The sequence below is a fragment of the Leptopilina heterotoma genome, unplaced genomic scaffold, assembly GCF_015476425.1.
Source record: "Leptopilina heterotoma isolate Lh14 unplaced genomic scaffold, ASM1547642v1 Lhet_45, whole genome shotgun sequence".
Taxonomy (NCBI): Eukaryota; Metazoa; Arthropoda; class Insecta; order Hymenoptera; family Figitidae; genus Leptopilina; species Leptopilina heterotoma.
Genome location: NW_025111086.1, coordinates 3,164,978 through 3,184,191, shown reverse-complemented (window position 1 = coordinate 3,184,191; position 19,214 = coordinate 3,164,978). Strand labels below are relative to the sequence as shown.

Here is a 19,214-nt window from a genome sequence, read left to right as displayed (position 1 = left end):
AATTATTATTGAAAAAAATAAAATTTTTTGCAACAATTCAATTATTCTTAACCATAATAAAATTCTTTGTTCGAATTCGCAATTATTCTCTTAAATAATAAATTTCTTCCTAAGAATTCAATTATTTTCAAAAATTTTAATTAAATTACTCGAAAGAATTTATTTAGTTTAAAATATTAACATTAAATTTTTTTTAAGAATTTAATTATTTTTTAAAATCTCAATAAAATTAATTCTGAAAAATTCAATTATTTTTAAAAATCTCAATAAAAATCTTCCGAAAAATTTAATTATTCACAAAAAATCATAAAATTCTTTTCAGGAATTTAACTACTTTCATAAATAACAAAATTCTATGCATAAATTTATTTATTTTCAATAGAATTTTACTAAAATGCGTAATTAAAAATTCAATTCTGTTGAATACTATTTCAATTAAATTCTTCGACAGAATTTCTTAAGTTATGAATATTAAAATTAAATTCTTTGCAAGAATTCAATTATTTTCAAAAATAATAAAATTGTTTGAAAGAATGAAATTATTTTCAAAAATAAGAAAATTCTTTCGAAGAATGTAATTATTTTTTTTAATTTCGACAAAATTCTTCGGATTAATTCAATTATTTACAAAAATCTGAATAAAGTCGATTGCAAAAATTAATTATATTCAAAAATAATAAAATTCTTTGCTGGAATTCAATTATTTTCGAAAATATTAATTTCTTTCCAAGAATTCAATTATGTTAAAAAATCTGAATAAAATTTGTCGTAAAAATTCAATTGTATTTAAAAAATAATAAAATTCTTTGCTGTAATTCAATTATTTTCGTAAATCATAAATTTCTTCCCAAGAATTCAATTATTTTCAAAAAATTTTCCTGAATTCAATTTTTTTAAAAAATAATAATATTCTTCGCAGGAAATTAAGTATTTTCTAAAATCTCAATAAACTTTTTTTGCAAACATTCAATTATTTTCAAAAGTATTAAAATTCTTTGCAAGAATTCAATTATTTTTATAAATAATAGAATTTTTTTTACCGTAATTCAATTATTTTTCAAAATATTACAATTCTTTGAAAGAATTCAATTATTTTTAATACAATTTTAATAAAATTCTTCGCTGGAATTCAATTTTCTTCGTAAAAAATAAAATTATTCGCAACAATTAAATTATTTTCAAAAATAATAAAATTTTTTTGAACGAATTCAATTATTTTCAAAAATCATAAAATTCTTTCGAAGAATGTAATTATTTTTTTTAATTTCGACAAAATGCTGGAATTCAATTATTTTCGAAAATATTAAATTTCTTTCCAGGAATTCAATTATATGTTAAAAATCTGAATAAAATTCGTTGCAAAAATTTTGATTATGTTCAAAAATAATAAAATTCTTTTCTGGAATTCAATTATTTTCGTAAATAAAAAAATTCTTCCTAAGAATTCAATTACTTTCAAAAAATTTTTCAATTATTTTCAAAAATAATAAAATTCTTCGCAGGAAAACACTTATTTTTTTAAAATCTCAATAAATTTTTTTGCAAAAATCCAATTATATTCATAAATAATAACATTTTTTTGTAGGGTTTCAATTATTTTTATAAATAATAAAATTCTTTTTAGGAATTTTATCATTTTCATAAAATGATAAAACTCATCGCAGAATTTCAATTATTATTGTTAATACAATTTTATAATCGAATTCCTTGAAAAATGTAATTATTCTTAAAAATTTTATTACAATTTGTAGCAGAGAATTCAATTATTATGAATTTTGTTGATAACAACATTCTTTTTGAGAATTCAATTTTGAGAAACTTTCAATTATTCAATAAATTATTTTTTTTCTTATTTTATTTAAATAGTTGAATTCTCGCAGATTTTTCTAATAGAAATTGATTTAAATATGAATTTTAGCAAAAATTTTAGATAATTGAATATTTAAAGCATTATAACGTGAATTTTTAGAAATAATTGAATTTTGAAAAGGTTTTGAATTTGAAATTTTCGAAAATAATATTTTTTCCAAGGAAAAAATAATAGTGATTAAATATTTATTTAAAAAATAATTTATTGATGTTTTCGAATAATTTTCCAATAAACGAAATTTGTAAACCTTTTTTTTTTTTTTTTTTTTGAGTACCTATCTATTTAGAGTGAATCAGAATATATTATCTTTAGTTTCAGGGAAAAAGTCAAAATTTTCTCTAGAAATCAGAGAAATGAAAACTAATCATAAATTTTTGTGGTAACCGTGAAAAAAATTGTTTCGATATTAAAAAAAAAAAAATCTGAAATTAGAATCCTTTATTCTCGAAACCGAAAAAGGGGAGAGAAAAAGGAGGAGGAAAAAAGAAGAAGAAAAAAAAACATTGAATTGTAAAAGATGAGCTCCCTTTTTCACTCTCTGGAAAATTGAATATAACAAGTTACAATAACAAAACGAATTGAATAAATGAATATGGTAAATAAAGATGAGAGAAGAACGTTTATACTGGAGGTCAAGAACGTTTTATAAGAATGCAACGATTACGTAACTGGATTATCGGATTTGGTGAGATTCAATTAAGGTGAAAAGTAGAAAATGAGAAAATCCCCGAGAAAATCAGTCTACTCTTCGAAGGGAAATGATGAGAGATTTTATATATATATAGAGAGAGAGAGAACAAAAAAAAAAGTACTACAGTATCATTAATTCGATCCTTCTCTCTACAAATTGAGAGTTTTGTATATAATCTCTCTCTCTCTTGGAGAAAATCAATTTTAAAACTTGTGATAATAAAAAAAAAGAAAGAGAAAAGGATACAACAACTTACAACATCAGAAATCTTGAAATTATATGCAAAAATCTTTTACTTGTCTTGAAAAAAAATTTTTCTTTTTTTTTGTCGCAATGTAGTATTAGGTAAAGAAGGTCCAGTTTCGTCTTATAATAGTCGTCTTCTTAGATAAGATTATCTCGGGCCTGGAGAGAAGCCACTAAACTTTAATCTTTCTGGACTTCTATTCCTTAATCCTGCGCTAAGGAAACTTTCAACTTCGAAGTAGAGGAGATTAAAGGTATAGAGAGAGAGAGAGAGGAAAAAAAAGGTTATATTCCGTCGAAAGAAACTGTGTTTCTCGTTCTCCCATCATTTTTCTGTCACTCTCAACATATTTAATGCTAATTTTGACCTGAAGCTTCAAAACTTATCTTTAATATACATGGAAGAGGAAATTTCAAGTAACTTTTTCTCTCTATTCCTTTTTTTTTTTTTTTTACTGTATTTACAATGTAAAAATCGAAACTCTCTGGTGTGTTTCGTCTACTTCCTGACAAGTTTTACTGTATTATAAAATGGCGAAATTAATTCTATACCATAGGAATGGAAATTTTAATTTTTTTTTTATAATCAAATTTTTAGATAATATTTGAATTTCTATGCAAACTTACACGATGTCAATTTTTTACATATAGTTTTTCAAAGGATATCAAAATTGAAACAAAAAAAAAAGTATCAAAATGTTGCTTTACAATTATTTTGATACATTTTTTTATCTCAATTTAAAATTTGAACCAAATCAAATTTAGAGAATCCTATGTTTTACAATTTTCAATTCAACTGTTTTCAATTCAACTGTTGCGTAAAATTTTATTAAAAATTTTTGAATGCAATTAAATTCTTAGAAAGTATTTTATTGAAATTTTTGAAAATAATTGAATTTTTACGAAGAATTTTATTAAGATTTTTTGTGTAGGGTTTTATGGAAATTTTTAAAAATAATTGAATTTTTACGAAGAATTTTATTAAAATTTTTTGTGAAGGGTTTTATGGAAATTTTTAAAAATAATTGAATTTTATTGCAATTTTAAAAAATAATTGAATTTTTATGAAGAATTTTGTTGAGATTTTAAAAAATAATTCAATTCCTGCGAAGAAGTTTATTATTTTTGGAAATAATTGAATTCTTGGGAAGCATTTTATTGAAATTTTAGAAAATAATTGAATTTTTTCGAAGAATTTTATTAAGATTTTTTGTAAAGGGTTTTATTAAAATTTTTAAAATAATTGAATTCCCGTGAAGAAGTTTATTATTTTTGGAAATAATTGAATTTATCAGAAGAATTTTAATGAGATTTTTGAAAATAATTGAATTCCTGCAACGAATTTTATTATTTTTGTAAATAATTGAATTTTTCCTAAGAATTTTGTTGAGATTTTAAAAAATAATTGAATTCCTGCGAAGATGTTTATTATTTTTGGAAATAATTGAATTCTTAGGAAGCATTTCATTGCAATATTAGAAAATAATTGAATTTTTACGAAGAATTTTATTAAGATTTTTTGTGAAGGGGTTTATTGAAATTTTTAAAAATAATTGTATTCCTGAAAAGAAGTTTATTATTTTTGAGAATAATTGAATTCCTGCAAAAAATTTTATTATTTGTCGAAAATAATTGAATTTTTTTGAAGATTTTTATTACGATTTTTGAAAATATTTGAATTTTTTTTGAAGAATTTTATTGCGATTTTAAAAAATAATTGAATTCCTACGAAGAATGTCATTATTTTTGTAAATAATTGAATTCTTCCAAAGAATTTTGTTGAGATTTTAAAAAATAATTCAATTCCTGCGAAGAAGTTTATTATTTTTGGAAATAATTGAATTTATCAGAAGAATTTTAATGAGATTTTTGAAAATAATTGAATTCTTGCAACGAATTTTATTATTTTTCGAAAATAATTGAATTTTTCCTAAGAATTTTGTTGAGATTTTAAAAAATAATTGAATTCCTGCGAAGATGTTTATTATTTTTGGAAATAATTGAATTCTTAGGGAGCATTTTATTGCAATATTAGAAAATAATTGAATTTTTACGAAGAATTTTATTCTTCGGAAAATTATTAATTAATATGTAATTGAATTCCCGTGAAGAAGTTTATTATTTTTGAAAACAATTGAATTTTTCAGAAGAATTTTATTGAGATTTTTGAAAATAATTGAATTCATGCAACGAATTTTATTATTTTTCGAAAATAATTGAATTTCTTTGAAGATTTTTATTAAGATTTTTGAAAATATTTGAATTTTTCCGAAAATTTTTTTGAGATTTTAAAAAATAATTGAATTCCAGCGAAGAATGTTATTATTTATGTAAATAATTGAATTTTTCCTAAGAATTTCGTTGAGATTTTAAAAAATAATTGAATACCTGCGGAGAATTTTATTATTTTTGGAAATTATTTTTCCAAATCTCCAGAATATTCTTCTCAAAAATTCAATTATTTACAAAAATTTTCTCAAAAATTCAATTATACTTAACTTGTATTTCCAAGAATACAATTATTTTCAAAAATTTCAATAAATATCTTCTCAAAAATTCAATTACTATTTAATTCTTTCGAGGAATTTAGTTAAAATTGTATTCAACGAAATTGAATTTCAATTACGAATTTTTGTAAAATTCAATTGAAAATAATTGAATTCCTTCGAGGAATTTGATTATTTTCAAAAATAATTGAATTTATCGGAAGAATTTTTTTTAAATTTAAAAAATTAATTTCATTCTTTCAAAGAATTGTATTATTTATGAAAATAATTGAATTCTTACAAAGGATTTTGTGAAAATTTAATAAAATAATTGAATTATTGCAAAAAATTTTCCAAAAATTTGTAAATTATTGAATTCTTGTGAAATTTTTAATATGTATATAAATAATTAAATGTTTACGTAAAATTTTATCAAATTTCTTCTTTCGCTAACTGAATACTTTTAGAAAATTTTATTAAAATAATAGTTATTAAAAAATGATTGAATTGAGGAAAATTTTTGAAAATAATCGAAATTTTTGCCAAGTATTTTATTAAAATTTTTGAAAATAATTTTTTTGCAACGAATTCTATTAAGATTTTTGTAAATAATTTTAATTATTAAATTTTTTCAAAAATCCAAGTTTTCTTAAAACTCAAATTAAATTCTTCGAAAAATGAAATTTTATAAAATTTTAAATTAAAACCTTTTGAAGTTCATCTATTTATGAAAATTGTAAAGAACGCAACTCTTTTAAAATTCAAATATTTTTCAAATATTTAAGTAAAATTATTCATTAAAAATGTGTAATTTACGAAAATATTTTTTAAAAAAATACTTTTTCAAATAAACGAAGTATTTAAAGAAAAATCGCTAAATAAACGAAATATTTTTTAATAGTCCATTACAAAATTGTAGATCATGAAAAATTACTAAATTAGAGAAGAAAATCTCGTGGAATGAAAATGTAAATTTCATGAATGAAACACGACCCGTCTAGTAACGATAAATAGATAATATTTTTTGGCGAAATTGTAACGGAATAATTGGAATCAAATTTTGATAATAAGAGACTGTCAATAATAAATGCTATACAATATTCTGCTCATTAGGAAGTAATTGAAAAATGCCAGATCGATCCTCGTTAAAACTGACCCACTTGATTATTTCAAATGTTTCATGAAAATATTTTTTTTTAATTCGTGACGCAAAAATTATTCGTAAGTCATTAAGTTGAGAGGAGGAAACTAGCGATAAAAAAGTAATTTATAGAGTTTAATTCAATTTCGTTGGAAAATAAAATAATTTCTCATTCGCATTATATTTAATTTTTTCGTCAGTACTTTTTTTCCCTCTTTTTTCCAATTCTGAGTTGAAAATTAAGTAGTTTAGTATGAATTATATTTTGGTAAATATTATTTACATTTTCTCCAAAATCTTAGTAATTCAAAAATAATTTTTTTTTACAAAAAGAATTTTTAAATTAATAGTGGAAATTCAAAATTTTACTCTCGCGTTTAGTCCTTGCTAGTAATGTAATAAATTATTAATTTAATATAATGTAATAATGTAATAAAGTAATAATGTAATAATGTAATAAAGTAATAATTTAATAAAGTAATAAAATAATAATTCAATGAAGTAATAAAATATTAATAAATTAAATAATTAAATAATTAAATAATTGAATAATTAAATAATTGAATAATTAAATAATTGAATAACTAAATAATTGAATAATTAAATAACTAAATAATTGGACAATTAAAATACTAAATAATCAAATAATTAAATAATAAAATAATTGAATAATTGAATAGTTAAATAATTGAATAATGAAATAATTGATTAATTAAAAATTAAATAATTAAAAAAAATTGAATGTAAATGTAAAAAATGTAAAAATTTTGAAAATAATTTTGAGAGAAAGATAGAGAGAGAGAGAGATAGAAATGAAGAGTTAGAGGAAAATTAAATTATGTATTAAAAGCTGAAATTCATATTGGAAGCTTTTGAAATGTGTTCTAAGATGACATGCATTAGAGAATCTGATTGCAAGGAAAGCGTCCAGGGAGATCACAAGGTTAAAGCAGTATGCAAATTCATCCAAGTTCGCACATCTCTCCACACTCTATTTGACACAAACGAATAGATCAATTCGTGTATATGAAGCTACACAATTATTGGCAATTTCGATTTAGGACTTTAATTCAATTTTCTCTCTTCGATCAAAGTCATAAGAAAAAGAAAAAAACATCATTTTAATATTTTAATCGAAATTTCTCTCATCTGAAAATAAAAAAATCATTATCGAAAATCCTCAAATTTATTCAGATTTATAATTTTTTAATTCAGTGATGCAAAAAGTCAGTGAATAAAAAATTTTTGTAATTCAAATATTTAATAATTAAACAATTTAGTGATTAAAAAATGCACTGGCTAAAAAAATTTAGTAATTGAAAAATCCACTGCCTAGAAAAATCAAGTAATTAAAAAATCCACTGGCTAAAAAATTTAGCAATTAAAAAATCTAGCAAATAATAAAATCTAATGATTGAAAAATTTATCAATTAAAAATCAAGTGATTGGAAAATTAAGCAATTAAAAAAGTCTATCGTTTAAAAAATCTAATGATCGGAAAATCTAGAAATTTGAAAAATCTAGCAATTAAAGAATATAATGATTAAAAAATCTAGCAATTAAAAAACCTAGTGATTAAAAAATCTAGCAATTGAAAAATCTAGCAATTAAAAAAGTCCAGCGATTAAAAAATCTAATGATTAGAAAATCTGGAAATGAGAAAAATCTAGCAATTAAAAAATCTAGTGATTGGGAAAGTTAGCAATTAAAAAATCTATTAATTAAAAAATATAGTGATTGAGAAATCATGCGATTAAAATTCTAGCAATTGAAAAATCTAGCAATTTATAAAATCTAGTGACTTAAAAATCTGTCGATTAAAAAAATCCAGAAATTAAAAACTCTAGTGTTTAAAAAAATCTACTTAAAATTAAAAAGTAAATTTGCTTCTTTATTACTTCTTAAAAAACTTTTATAATAAAATTCAGGTAAAAATTATTGAAAAGTACATACAAGAGTGGAAAAGAAAAGAGAGCAATTTTTTCTATACTGTAAGAATGGATTTTTCTTTCTTTCTATTTTTTTTTAAGGGGTGATTTGGGGGAGGGAGTGGGGTGGTTGAAACGGGTTAATTTAACTGGTGGGAGTAATAAATTATTCTAAAAGTTCCCATGAACGACTCTTCGGACAAATTTGTAAGTTTTAAGAAGAACTTCTTACTACAAAATGGAAATTCACTTTCTGTCGATATTCAAACAATTTTACGAACTATCTGAATTTGCACCTTTATACTTTTATTAGTTTAACACATCATTGGAATAGAAATGTTTGTATTAATATCATAAAATATATATATATAATTCAAGAAAATTTCCATAGTCTAGGCAATTTTCAACAGTAGAATATTTTACATTTAAAATTTTACCTACATATATTTTACATGAAAAATATAAGAAAAAAAGAGAAAGAAAGAAATTTATTTCTTAAATAATTTTTTATTATTTGAATTAAAAAAATTAAAATAAATTATAATGACAATTATCTAGAATAAGTAATTTTTATTCTTGCGAATGAAAACTAATTTCATATTTTTTCAATCAATTAAAGTGCGAATAAAAATTAGTTTTTACCAGGATTCAAAGTATAAACTCTAGTCCAAAAACTATTTTTTATTATTAATTTAATTGCGATTAAAAAAATATAAAATTAATTTTTACTCTTAATTTAATTGATTAAGAAAATATTTTTGCTTTTAAATTAGTAAATTTTTCTAATAAATTAGTAGCAATTACTATTATTAGTCAAATTTACTAATTTTGAATTATTTATTAATTGCTTTTGAATTAGTAAATTTACATAATTCAGTTTTAATAGAATTCTTCGAAAGAATTGAATTATTTTCAGTACAATTTAAATAAATTTTAACAAAGGACTTTAATTATTATTAAAAATAATAAAAATCTTCAATTATTTACAAAACACAATTTTAATAAAATTCGCAATTAAAATGAAATTTTGTTGAATACAATTTTAATTTAATCCCTGGAAAAAATTTATTTACTTTTAATTATTAACATTAAATTTTTTTCAAGAATTCAATTATTTTTTAAAATCTCAATAAAATTTTTCGAAAAAATTCAAATATTTTTAAAAACCTCAAAAAAAATCTTCCGAAAAATTTAATTATTTACAAAAATAATAAAATTCATGGCAGGAAATTAACTATTTTCATAAATAACAAAATTCTTCGCAGAAATTCAATAATTTTCAAAATTAATGAAATTTCTTCGAATGAATTCAATTATTTTTTAAAATCTTAACAAAAATCTTCGCAAGAATTCAATTATTTTTAAAAATTACAATATAAAATTCTTCGCAGGAAATCAGTTATTTTTTAAAATCTCAATAAATATTTTAGCAAAAATTCAATTATTTTCTCAAAAGTATTAAAATTCTTTGCAGAAATTCAATTATTTTCAAAAATAATAAAATTCTTTGCAAGAATTCAATTATTTTCAAAAATAAAAAAAAATTTTTGCAAGAATTCAATGATTTTCAAAAATAAAAAAATTCATTCGAGGAATTCAATTATTTTCAAAAATAATAAAATTCTCCCAAACAATAAAATTTTTTTTTCTATTTCGACAAAATTCTTCGGATGAATTCAATTATTTACAAAAATCTGAATAAAGACGATCGCAAAAATTAATTATATTAAAAAATAATAAAATTCTTTACTGGAATTCAATTATTTTCGAAAATAATAAATTTCTTCCCAAGACAATCACTTAAAAAAAATTTTCCTCAATTCAATTATTTTCAAAAATAATAAAATTTTTTGCAAGAATTCAATTATTATTTTTAAAAATTACAATAAAATTCTTCGCAGGAATTCAATTATTTTTAACAATTACAAAAAATTCATCGCAGGAATTCAATTATTTTTTGAAATTTTCATAAAAAGCTTCTCAAAAATTCAATTATTTTCAAGAATCTTTGAAGGAATTCAAAAAGGTATTTTTAAAAATTTCAATAAAATTCTTCTCAGGGATTCAATTATTTTCTAAAATTTTAATAGAATTCTTCTTACTTATTATCAAAAATAATAATATTCTTCACATGAATTCAATTATTTTTTTGAATTTTTCATAAAAAGCTTCTCAAAAATTTAATTATTTTCAATACAAATTATTCAGTTATTTTTTAAAATCTCAATAAATATTATCGCAAAAATTCAATTATTTTCAAAAATAATAAAATTCTTTGGAAAAATTCAATTATTTTCGACAAATAATAAAATTCGTTGCAGGAATTCAATTATTTTCAAAAATAATAAACTTCTTCGCAGGAATTTAATTATTTTAAAAAAATTTCAATAAAACCATTCACAAAAAATCTTATTAAAATTCTTAGTAAAAATTCAATTATTTCAAAAAAAAATTCTTCGGTTGAATTCAATTATTTTTGAAAATAATTAAATTCTCCGCAGGAATTCAATTATTTAAAAAAATCTCAATAAAATTCTTAGGAAAAATTCAATTATTTACACAAATAATTTTATTCCTCGCAGGAATTCAATTATTTTTTAAAATCTCAATAAAATTTTTCGAAAAAATTCAAATATTTATAAAAACCTCAAAAAAAAAAATCTTCCGAAAAATTCAATTATTTTCGATAAATAATAAAATTTGTTGCAGAAATTCAATTATTTTCAAAAATATCATTAAAATTTTTCGGAAAAATTCAGTATTTACGTAATAAATAGTAATTTCTACTAATTTATTAGTAAAAAATTTTACTAATAATTTAAATTTAGAGACACAATAGTAGTTTGAAAATAATAATACTAATAGCAATAATATAATTATTGTATTCAAGCAAAATTAATTTTTCTAATTAACTAATTATTAATGTTACTATGAAATAATTAAATAAAAATAACAACAATAACAATAGTAGTAAAAATAATAATGCTAATGGTAACAATATAATTATTATAATTAGGCAAATTAATATTTTGCTAATTAGCTCATTATTATATATTATTATTATATATTATTATTATTATTATTATTATTATTATTATTATTATATAATTAAACAAAAATAAAAGTAATAATAATAACAGTAAAAATAATAATACTAATTAACTTTATAAGAAAATAATTATTACAATTAATTAATTATAATAATTAGTCCTATTTTTAGCTAATTCCCAAATTTAGAGAATACGTGGTTTATATTCAGACAAAGAGTAATTTAGACCAGCCATTGTGTTCTGAAATTGCATTATAAATTTTAAATCACTGACTACAGTCAACTTGGCAATGCTCTTTCTTTTTGTTTCCTCTTTTTTTTCCTCGCAAGAAACTTTTTCCTGATTTTGCAAAGTTTAAAAAAAATGCTTCTTCACATTTCAAGGGAAAGAAAATATATTTTTTTCTTTTTGAATCCATTTGAAAATTCGGACTTAATTTTTTTTTTTTTTTTTTATTGAACTTTCTTTACACACACTTTCAACACTTGTCACTTGATAAAGTATCACTTGATTGAAACTCGACTACTGTGTGAACGCGACTCATGGGAATTTTCGACTGACAGTTATCATCAACTTTCGGTTACTCTCTGCGCGTCGTCGACCGCGTCCACAAAAGTATATGAAAAAAAAGAAGAATGAGAAGAAAAAAGAAAAGAAAAATAAGTTGCGAGGGGGAAAAAAAATTAAAACTTTCGAAAACGAGATAGAAAACCAAGTTTCACGGTTGGTGCACGTTATTGAATTTCTTATTTCTATATGCAATTTCTCTCTCTCTCTCTCTCTCTCTCTCTCTCTCTCTCTCTCTCTCTCTCTTTTTCGCTCAATGTGCGCAAAAATTCTCTACATGTGAACAAATTTAACCTATTTTGGTATTCAAAAAAATAATTTTTTTTTTCTCAATTCAATTCTGAGATTGGTGTATTAGTACCTTTTTGGAGAGTTATGTTACAAGTTTCCTCGCTTTTCGCACAACTTTTTGAACATTGATGGATTTAACTGCTTTAAATGAGAAAGAGAGAGGGTGGAAGGGGGCAAACAAATTTTCTCCATTTTCACGAAGAGAATATATATCACATAAATTTGTCACACTTTATGAAGTTTTCTAGGATCAAAAAATTCTGTTTCATAACTCCCTTTAAAATAAAACCATATTCAAAGTTGCCAATTATTATTAGAAAATTCTACGACAATTCAATTATTTAAAAATAGAAAAAAATAATTTATTGAAGAATTGAATGTTTTTTTAAAATTCAACTCTCATTTAAAGAATTTTATATCAACAAATTTTTAAATAGGTAATTAAAATTCTTTTGACGAATTTCAATAAAATTTTTGAGAATAATTTCATTTTTCGAGAAATTAGATTAAAAATGTATTAAAAATAATTGAATCTAATCTCTGCAAAAAAAAATTTCATTGAATTGAGAAAAGTTTTTGAAAATAATTGAAATTTTGTCAAGAATTTTATTAAAATTTTGGAAAATAATTGAAATATTGCCAAGAATTTAAATTAAACTGAAAATAATTGAATTTTAGAGAAAAATTTTAATATTAAAAATAATTGAAATTTTTACTATAACTTTTATTAAACTTTTGACCATAATTGAATTTCTGCTAAGAATTTTATTACTTTTGAAAAAAATTAAATTCTTGAGAAGAATTTCTTATAATAATATTTCTTTTTAAATTCCAAATTATTTTTAATTTTTAATACAAAAATAAATAATTTATTAAATAATTGAATGTTTCTCAAAATTGAATTCTCATAAAGAATTTATTTATAAATTTTTAAATAATTGAATACTTTTGACGAATTTTAATAAAATTTTAAGTGTAATTACATTTTTCGAGGAATTCGATTAAAATTGTTTTTTCAAGATTTATAAAAATCCCGCTTTCTTTTTCTCATCAAATTTAAATTTATTTGATTTCGAAATAAATCTACAAATGGCTTCAAAAATTTTTGATTAGAGTTTTTATGAATAATTAAATTCTTTTGACACATTTCTTTAAATTTTTTGAAAATAACGTTTTTTTTAATAATTTTAATTGAAAATTTGGAAAATAATTGAATTAAACAAAGAATTTTTACAAATTTCAAAAATAATCTTGTCTGTTCATAACTAAAATTAAAAATTTGATTAATTCAATTTTATTAAAATTTATTGATACTAATTGAATTTCTGCAAAGAATTTTACTATTTATAAAAGTAATTGAATCTTTCCACAAAATGTTATTTATTCATGAAAATAATTGAAATTTTGCCAAGAATATTATTAAAATTTTGGAAAATCATTGAATTGTGGAGAACAATTTAATTATTTATAAAGATATTTGAAATTTTAAGGAGAATTAAAAAAAATTTTTAAACATAATTGAATTTTTGCGAAATAATTGAATTCTTGAGAAAAATTTTCTTTACAGTTTCTAAGAATAATTGAATTCATTCAACGATTTTTAACAAAATGTTTAAAAATAATTACATTTTTCAAGAAATTTAATTATAATTGTATTAAAAATAATTGAAATTTTTTGTGACAAATTTTATTATTTTCAGAAATAATTGAATTTTTTTGAAAGAATTTTATTGACATTCTTGATAATAATTGAATTTTTCCGAAGATTTTTGCTGACATTTTAAAAAATAATTGAATTCCTTCGAAGAAATTTATTATTTTTGAAAATAATTGAATTCCTTCGAAGAAATTTATTATTTTTGAAAATAATTGAATTCTTGCAAATAATTTTAATACTTTTGAAAATAATTGAATTTTTTCTAAAAAATTGATTGAGATTTAAAAAAATAATTGAATTCATGAGAAGAATTTTATTATTTTTGAAAATAATTGAATTTTTTGGAAGCCTTTTATGGAGATTTTTCAAAATAATTGAGAAGAATTTTATTGAGATTTTAATGAATAATTGTATCCCTATGAAGAATTTTATTAAAATTTTTAAAAATACCGTTTTGAATTTCTACGAAGATTCTTGAAAATAATTGAATTTCTGAGAAGCTTATTATGAAAATTTCAAAAGATAATTGAATTTTTGCAAAGATTTTTGTTGAGATTTTAAAAAATAATTGAATTCCTTCGAAGAAATTTATCATTTTTGAAAATAATTGAATTCCTGCGAAGAATTTTATTATATTTTGATAATAATTGAACTTTTTGCGAAAAAATTTATTGAGAGTATCAGTTTGGTTGACTACTTATATTTTTAATAAAAAAATTTTTTTCTCATAAATAACAATATAATAAAAAAAAATAAAATGTAAAAAAAATATTAATAATAATAGTAAAGCTGAAAAAAAATTAATGAATATTCATATAACATTTGAAAATTAATGAAAAACATTCCTTTCACCAATTTTCAAATTTTATTCTATATATATGAATATTCGTAATTTAAATTTTAAATATTATTCAGTCGAACGAAATTAAACGTATAACAATATAAATGAGAGTCAATAAAGCATTTTCTTCTTTAATTCTATTTTAAATTTAGTCTATTATATAACGATTTTATCATTTTTTAAAAATTATTTTTATTATTCATTTTAAGTTTGAAGCGAGATTGAAATGAGAATTAAAACAAAAAAATGGGACAGAGGATAAAAGAAACCTTGTACTTTTTTTTTATATGATCCACAATTCTCTTTCTCCGTTTACTTCTCTTTTAATTTCTTTTTAAGTCTTTTTTGTGAATAATTTATTGTTATATTCTTCAAGTTTCTACTTAAAATTAAAAAATTAATTTTTAGAAAATTCATATCACTTTTTTTTCTAATTAATATAAAATCTTTTACTTTAACAGATTAAAATAATAAGTTTTGTAATAAAATATTTTTGAGAGAAAAATTTGGAAATTATTTAATTTTCCATTAAATTTTTCTTTCATAAGTGAATTTTTTAAAAGTGCTTCGAAGAATATTATTGAAATTTTAGAAAATAATCGAATCTCTCGAAAGAACTTAATTATTTTTAGAAAAAATAACTGAATTTCTGTGAAGAATTTAAAAAAAATTGAATTCCCGTGAAGAATTATATTATTTTTGATAATAATTAAACTATTGCGAAAAAATTTATTGAGATTTTAGAAAATAATCGAATCACTAAAAAAAATTTTATTATTTTCGGAAATACTTAAATTTTGTAAAAGAATTTTAATGAGATTCTTGAAAATAATTGAATTCTTGCGAAGAATTTAATTATTTTTGTAAATAATTGAATTTTTTCTAAGCATTTTGTTGAGAGATTTTAAAAAATAATGTAATTCCTGCAATGAATATTATTGAAATTTTTAAAAATACCTAATTAAATTCCTACGAAGATTCTTGAAAATAATTGAATTTTTGAGAAGCTTTTTATGAAAATTTCAAAAAAAAAAAATTGAATTCCTGCAATGAATTTTTTGTAATTGTTAAAAATAATTGAATTCCTTCTAAGAAATTTATTATATTTAGAAAATAATTGAATTCCTTTTAAAAAATTTATTATTTTTGTAAATAATTGAATTTTTCCTAAGAATTTTAATGAGATTTTAAAAAATAATTGAATCCTCGAGAAGAATTTTATTATTTTTGGAAATAATTGAATTTTGCGAAGAATTTTATTAAAATTGTTGAAAATAATTTAATTCCTTCGAAAATTTTTATTATTTTAAAAATAATTAAGTTCCTGCAAAGATTTTTAATACTTTTGAGAAAATAATTGAATTTCTTCGAAGAAATTTATTATTTTTTAAAATAATTGAATTCTTCCAAACAATTTTATTATTTTTGTAAATAATTGAATTTTTCCTAAGAATTTTATTGAGATGTTAAAAAATAATTGAATCCTTGAGAAGAATTTTATTAAGATTTTAAAAAATAATTGAATCCTTGAGAAGAATTTTATTGATATTTTTAAAAACACCTTTTTGAATTCCTATAAAGATTCTTCAAAATAATTAAATTTTTGAGAAGCTTTTTATGAAAATTTACAAAATTCATTGAATTTCTGAGAATAAAGTATTATAATTTTTAAAAATAATTGAATTCCTGCGAAGAATTTTATTATTTTTGTAAATAATTGAATTTTTTTGTAGATTTTTATTAGTATTTTTAAAAATAATTGAATTTTTGTAAAGCTTTTTATAAAAATAAAAAAAATAATTTAATTCCTGCGAAGAAATTTATTATTTTTGGTAATAATTGAATTTTGCGAAGAATTTTATTGAAATTGTTGAAAATAATTTAATTCCTTCGAAGATTTTTATTATTTTTAAAAATAATTGAATTCCTGCAAAGATTTTTAATACTTTTGAGAAAATAATTGAATTTCTTCGAAGAAATTTATTATTTTTGAAAATAATTGAATTCCTCCAAACAATTTTATTATTTTTGTAAAGAATTGAATTTTTCCTAAGAATTTTATTGCGATTTTAAAAAATAATTGAATCCTTGGGAAGAATTTTATTGATATTTTTAAAAACACCTTTTTGAATTCCTATGAAGATTCTTCAAAATAATTAAATTTTTGAAAGCTTTTTATGAAAATTTACAAAATTCATTGAATTTCTGAGAAGAAAGTTTTGTAATTTTTAAAAATAATTGAATTCTTGCGAAGAATTTTATTATTTTTGTAAATAATTGAATTTTTCCTAAGAATTTTATTGAGATTTTAAAAAATAATTGAATTCCTGCAAAGAATATTATGGAAATTTCTAAAAATATCTTATATTAAATTTCTACTATGATTCTTGAAAATAATTGAATTTTTGAGAAACTTTTTAAGAAAATTTAAAAAAAAATAGAATTCCTGCAAAGAATTTTATTATTTTTGGAAATATTTGAATTTTTCCTAAGAAATTTATTGAGATTTAAAAAAATAATTGAATTCATGCGAAGAATTTTGTTATTTTGGAAAATAATTGAATTTATGCGAAGAATTTTATTATTTTTGAAAAAAATAATTCAATTTTTGAGAAGCTTTTAATGGAAATTTTAAAAAATAATTGAATTCCTGCGAGGAATTTTATTGTAATTTTTAAAAATAATTGAATTCTTGCGAAGATTCCTGTTGAGATTTAAAAAATAATTGAATTCCATGGAAGAAATTTATTATTTTTGAAAATAATTGAATTCCTGCAAAGAATTTTATTATTTTTGGAAATATTTTAATTTTTCTTAAGAAATTTATTGATATTTAAAAAAATAATTGAATTCATGCGAAGAATTTTGTTGTAATTTTTAAAAATAATTGAATTCCTTGGAAGAAATTTATTATTTTTGAAAATAATTAAATTCCCGCGAAGAATTTTATTATATTTTGATAATAATTTTTTTCGCAAAAGTTTAATAACTTTTGTGAAAAAATTTATTAAAAGTTTAGAAAATAATTAAATAATTTGTATTAAAAATAATTGAATTCCTTGCAAAAAATTTTATTTACGAATGTAATTGAACTTCTGATAAAAATTTCATTATTTTTGAAAATAATTGAATTTATAGTTATACGATAATAATTTTATTATTTTTATGAAAATAATTGAATTTTTTCCAACAATCTTATTTTATTTAGTTAAATTTTGAAACTTTTCTCCGAGTACATGTAACTTTCAACTATTATTATGTATATGAATTAAATATATAAATTAATTTAAAATTTGTTCCATCGTCGATATTAATTTAATTGTTCACTTTTCTCTATTTTTTCAGGCAATCTGATGGTAATATTCGTGGTAACATTCTCACGTCGATTGCGAAGCATAACAAACTTCTTCCTCGCAAATTTGGCAGTTGCTGATTTATGCGTGGGAATATTCTGCGTCTATCAAACATTAACAAACTACATAATGAATAGTTGGCAACTGGGCGAATTTCTCTGCAAAGTTTACATGTTTGTTCAATCATTGTCTTATACAGCGAGTATTTTGATATTGGTCGTTGTTTGCACCGAAAGATATTTGGCAATAATACATCCAATTAAATGTCGATCAATGTTGACGCGGAGTCGTTTAAGGGTCGTTATTGGAATTGTGTGGTTAATAGCGGCAATCTACGCGATACCGCGTTTCGTTTATGTCGAGACAATTAATAATCATTTGGACACGGGCGACATTGATGTGATTTGTATAGTTAATTTTAAGAGACACAATAAGGCGGCATTGGATGCTGTTAATTTAATATTTCTCTATCTCTTTCCATTATTTCTCATGTGCTGTTTATACACGAGAATTGCGGTTTCACTATGGAAAAGTGGCGCGACACTCGGTGGGCCTGGATTAGTTGCCAGAACGAGAAATGGACGTGTTCAACATATTCATACATCGAGTAGAAATGTCCTACGTGCTAGACGTGGGGTAATAAGGTACGTTACTCTTTTTTTACTCTAATTTTTATATTTTATTCTTATTAATAAAATCTATTCCAAGGTTGCCATCAAAAATTTATTTTTGTTTTTCCCTGACTTTTCCCTGATTTCTAGACAAAATTTTTAATTTTTCCCTGATCCTAAAACAGATTTCAGAAAATAATTGAATTCATGCGAAGAATTTTATAGACATTTGTAAAAATAATTGAATTTTTTTGTAGATTTTTATTAAGATTTTTGAAAATAATTGAATTCTTAAAAAGCATTTTACGACAATTTAAAAAAATAATTGAACTCCTGCGAGCAATTTTATTATATTTGTAAATGATTGAATTTTTTTGTAGATTTTTATTAAAATTTTTGAAAATAATTGAATTTTTAAGAAGCATTTTATGAAAATTTAAAAAATAATTGAATTCCTGCGAAGAATTTTATTGTAATTTTTA

The 19,214-nt window shown here is 20.4% G+C and overlaps 2 protein-coding genes across 7 annotated transcripts in view; one reads left to right on the top strand and one right to left on the bottom strand.

Moving 5' to 3' along the window:
• The window catches only part of LOC122507102 (sodium-independent sulfate anion transporter-like), a 146,341-nt gene that overhangs the window by 75,894 nt on the left and 51,233 nt on the right, over nt 1-19,214 (bottom strand). Inside the window, exon 1 of one of the 6 annotated variants that reach the window (XM_043619634.1) lies at nt 11,889-12,020. The exons of 2 other annotated variants lie outside the window; for them this stretch is intronic. Coding sequence is in view for 1 of the 4 variants with exons in the window: in XM_043619627.1 (XP_043475562.1) it covers nt 11,686-11,830 (145 nt within the window). In the remaining 3 variants the exon portion in view is untranslated. Of the gene's footprint in view, nt 1-11,639; nt 11,656-11,685; nt 11,842-11,888; nt 12,021-19,214 lie in introns of those variants that run through there. 3 more of the 6 variants (XM_043619627.1, XM_043619633.1, XM_043619637.1) reach the window with 3 other exon arrangements.
• LOC122507104 (trissin receptor-like) overlaps nt 1-19,214 on the top strand; it is a 78,515-nt gene that overhangs the window by 47,111 nt on the left and 12,190 nt on the right. The window contains exon 3 of the mRNA XM_043619643.1: nt 18,114-18,765. Coding sequence (XP_043475578.1) covers nt 18,114-18,765 — 652 coding nt within the window. The remainder of the gene's footprint in view (nt 1-18,113; nt 18,766-19,214) is intronic.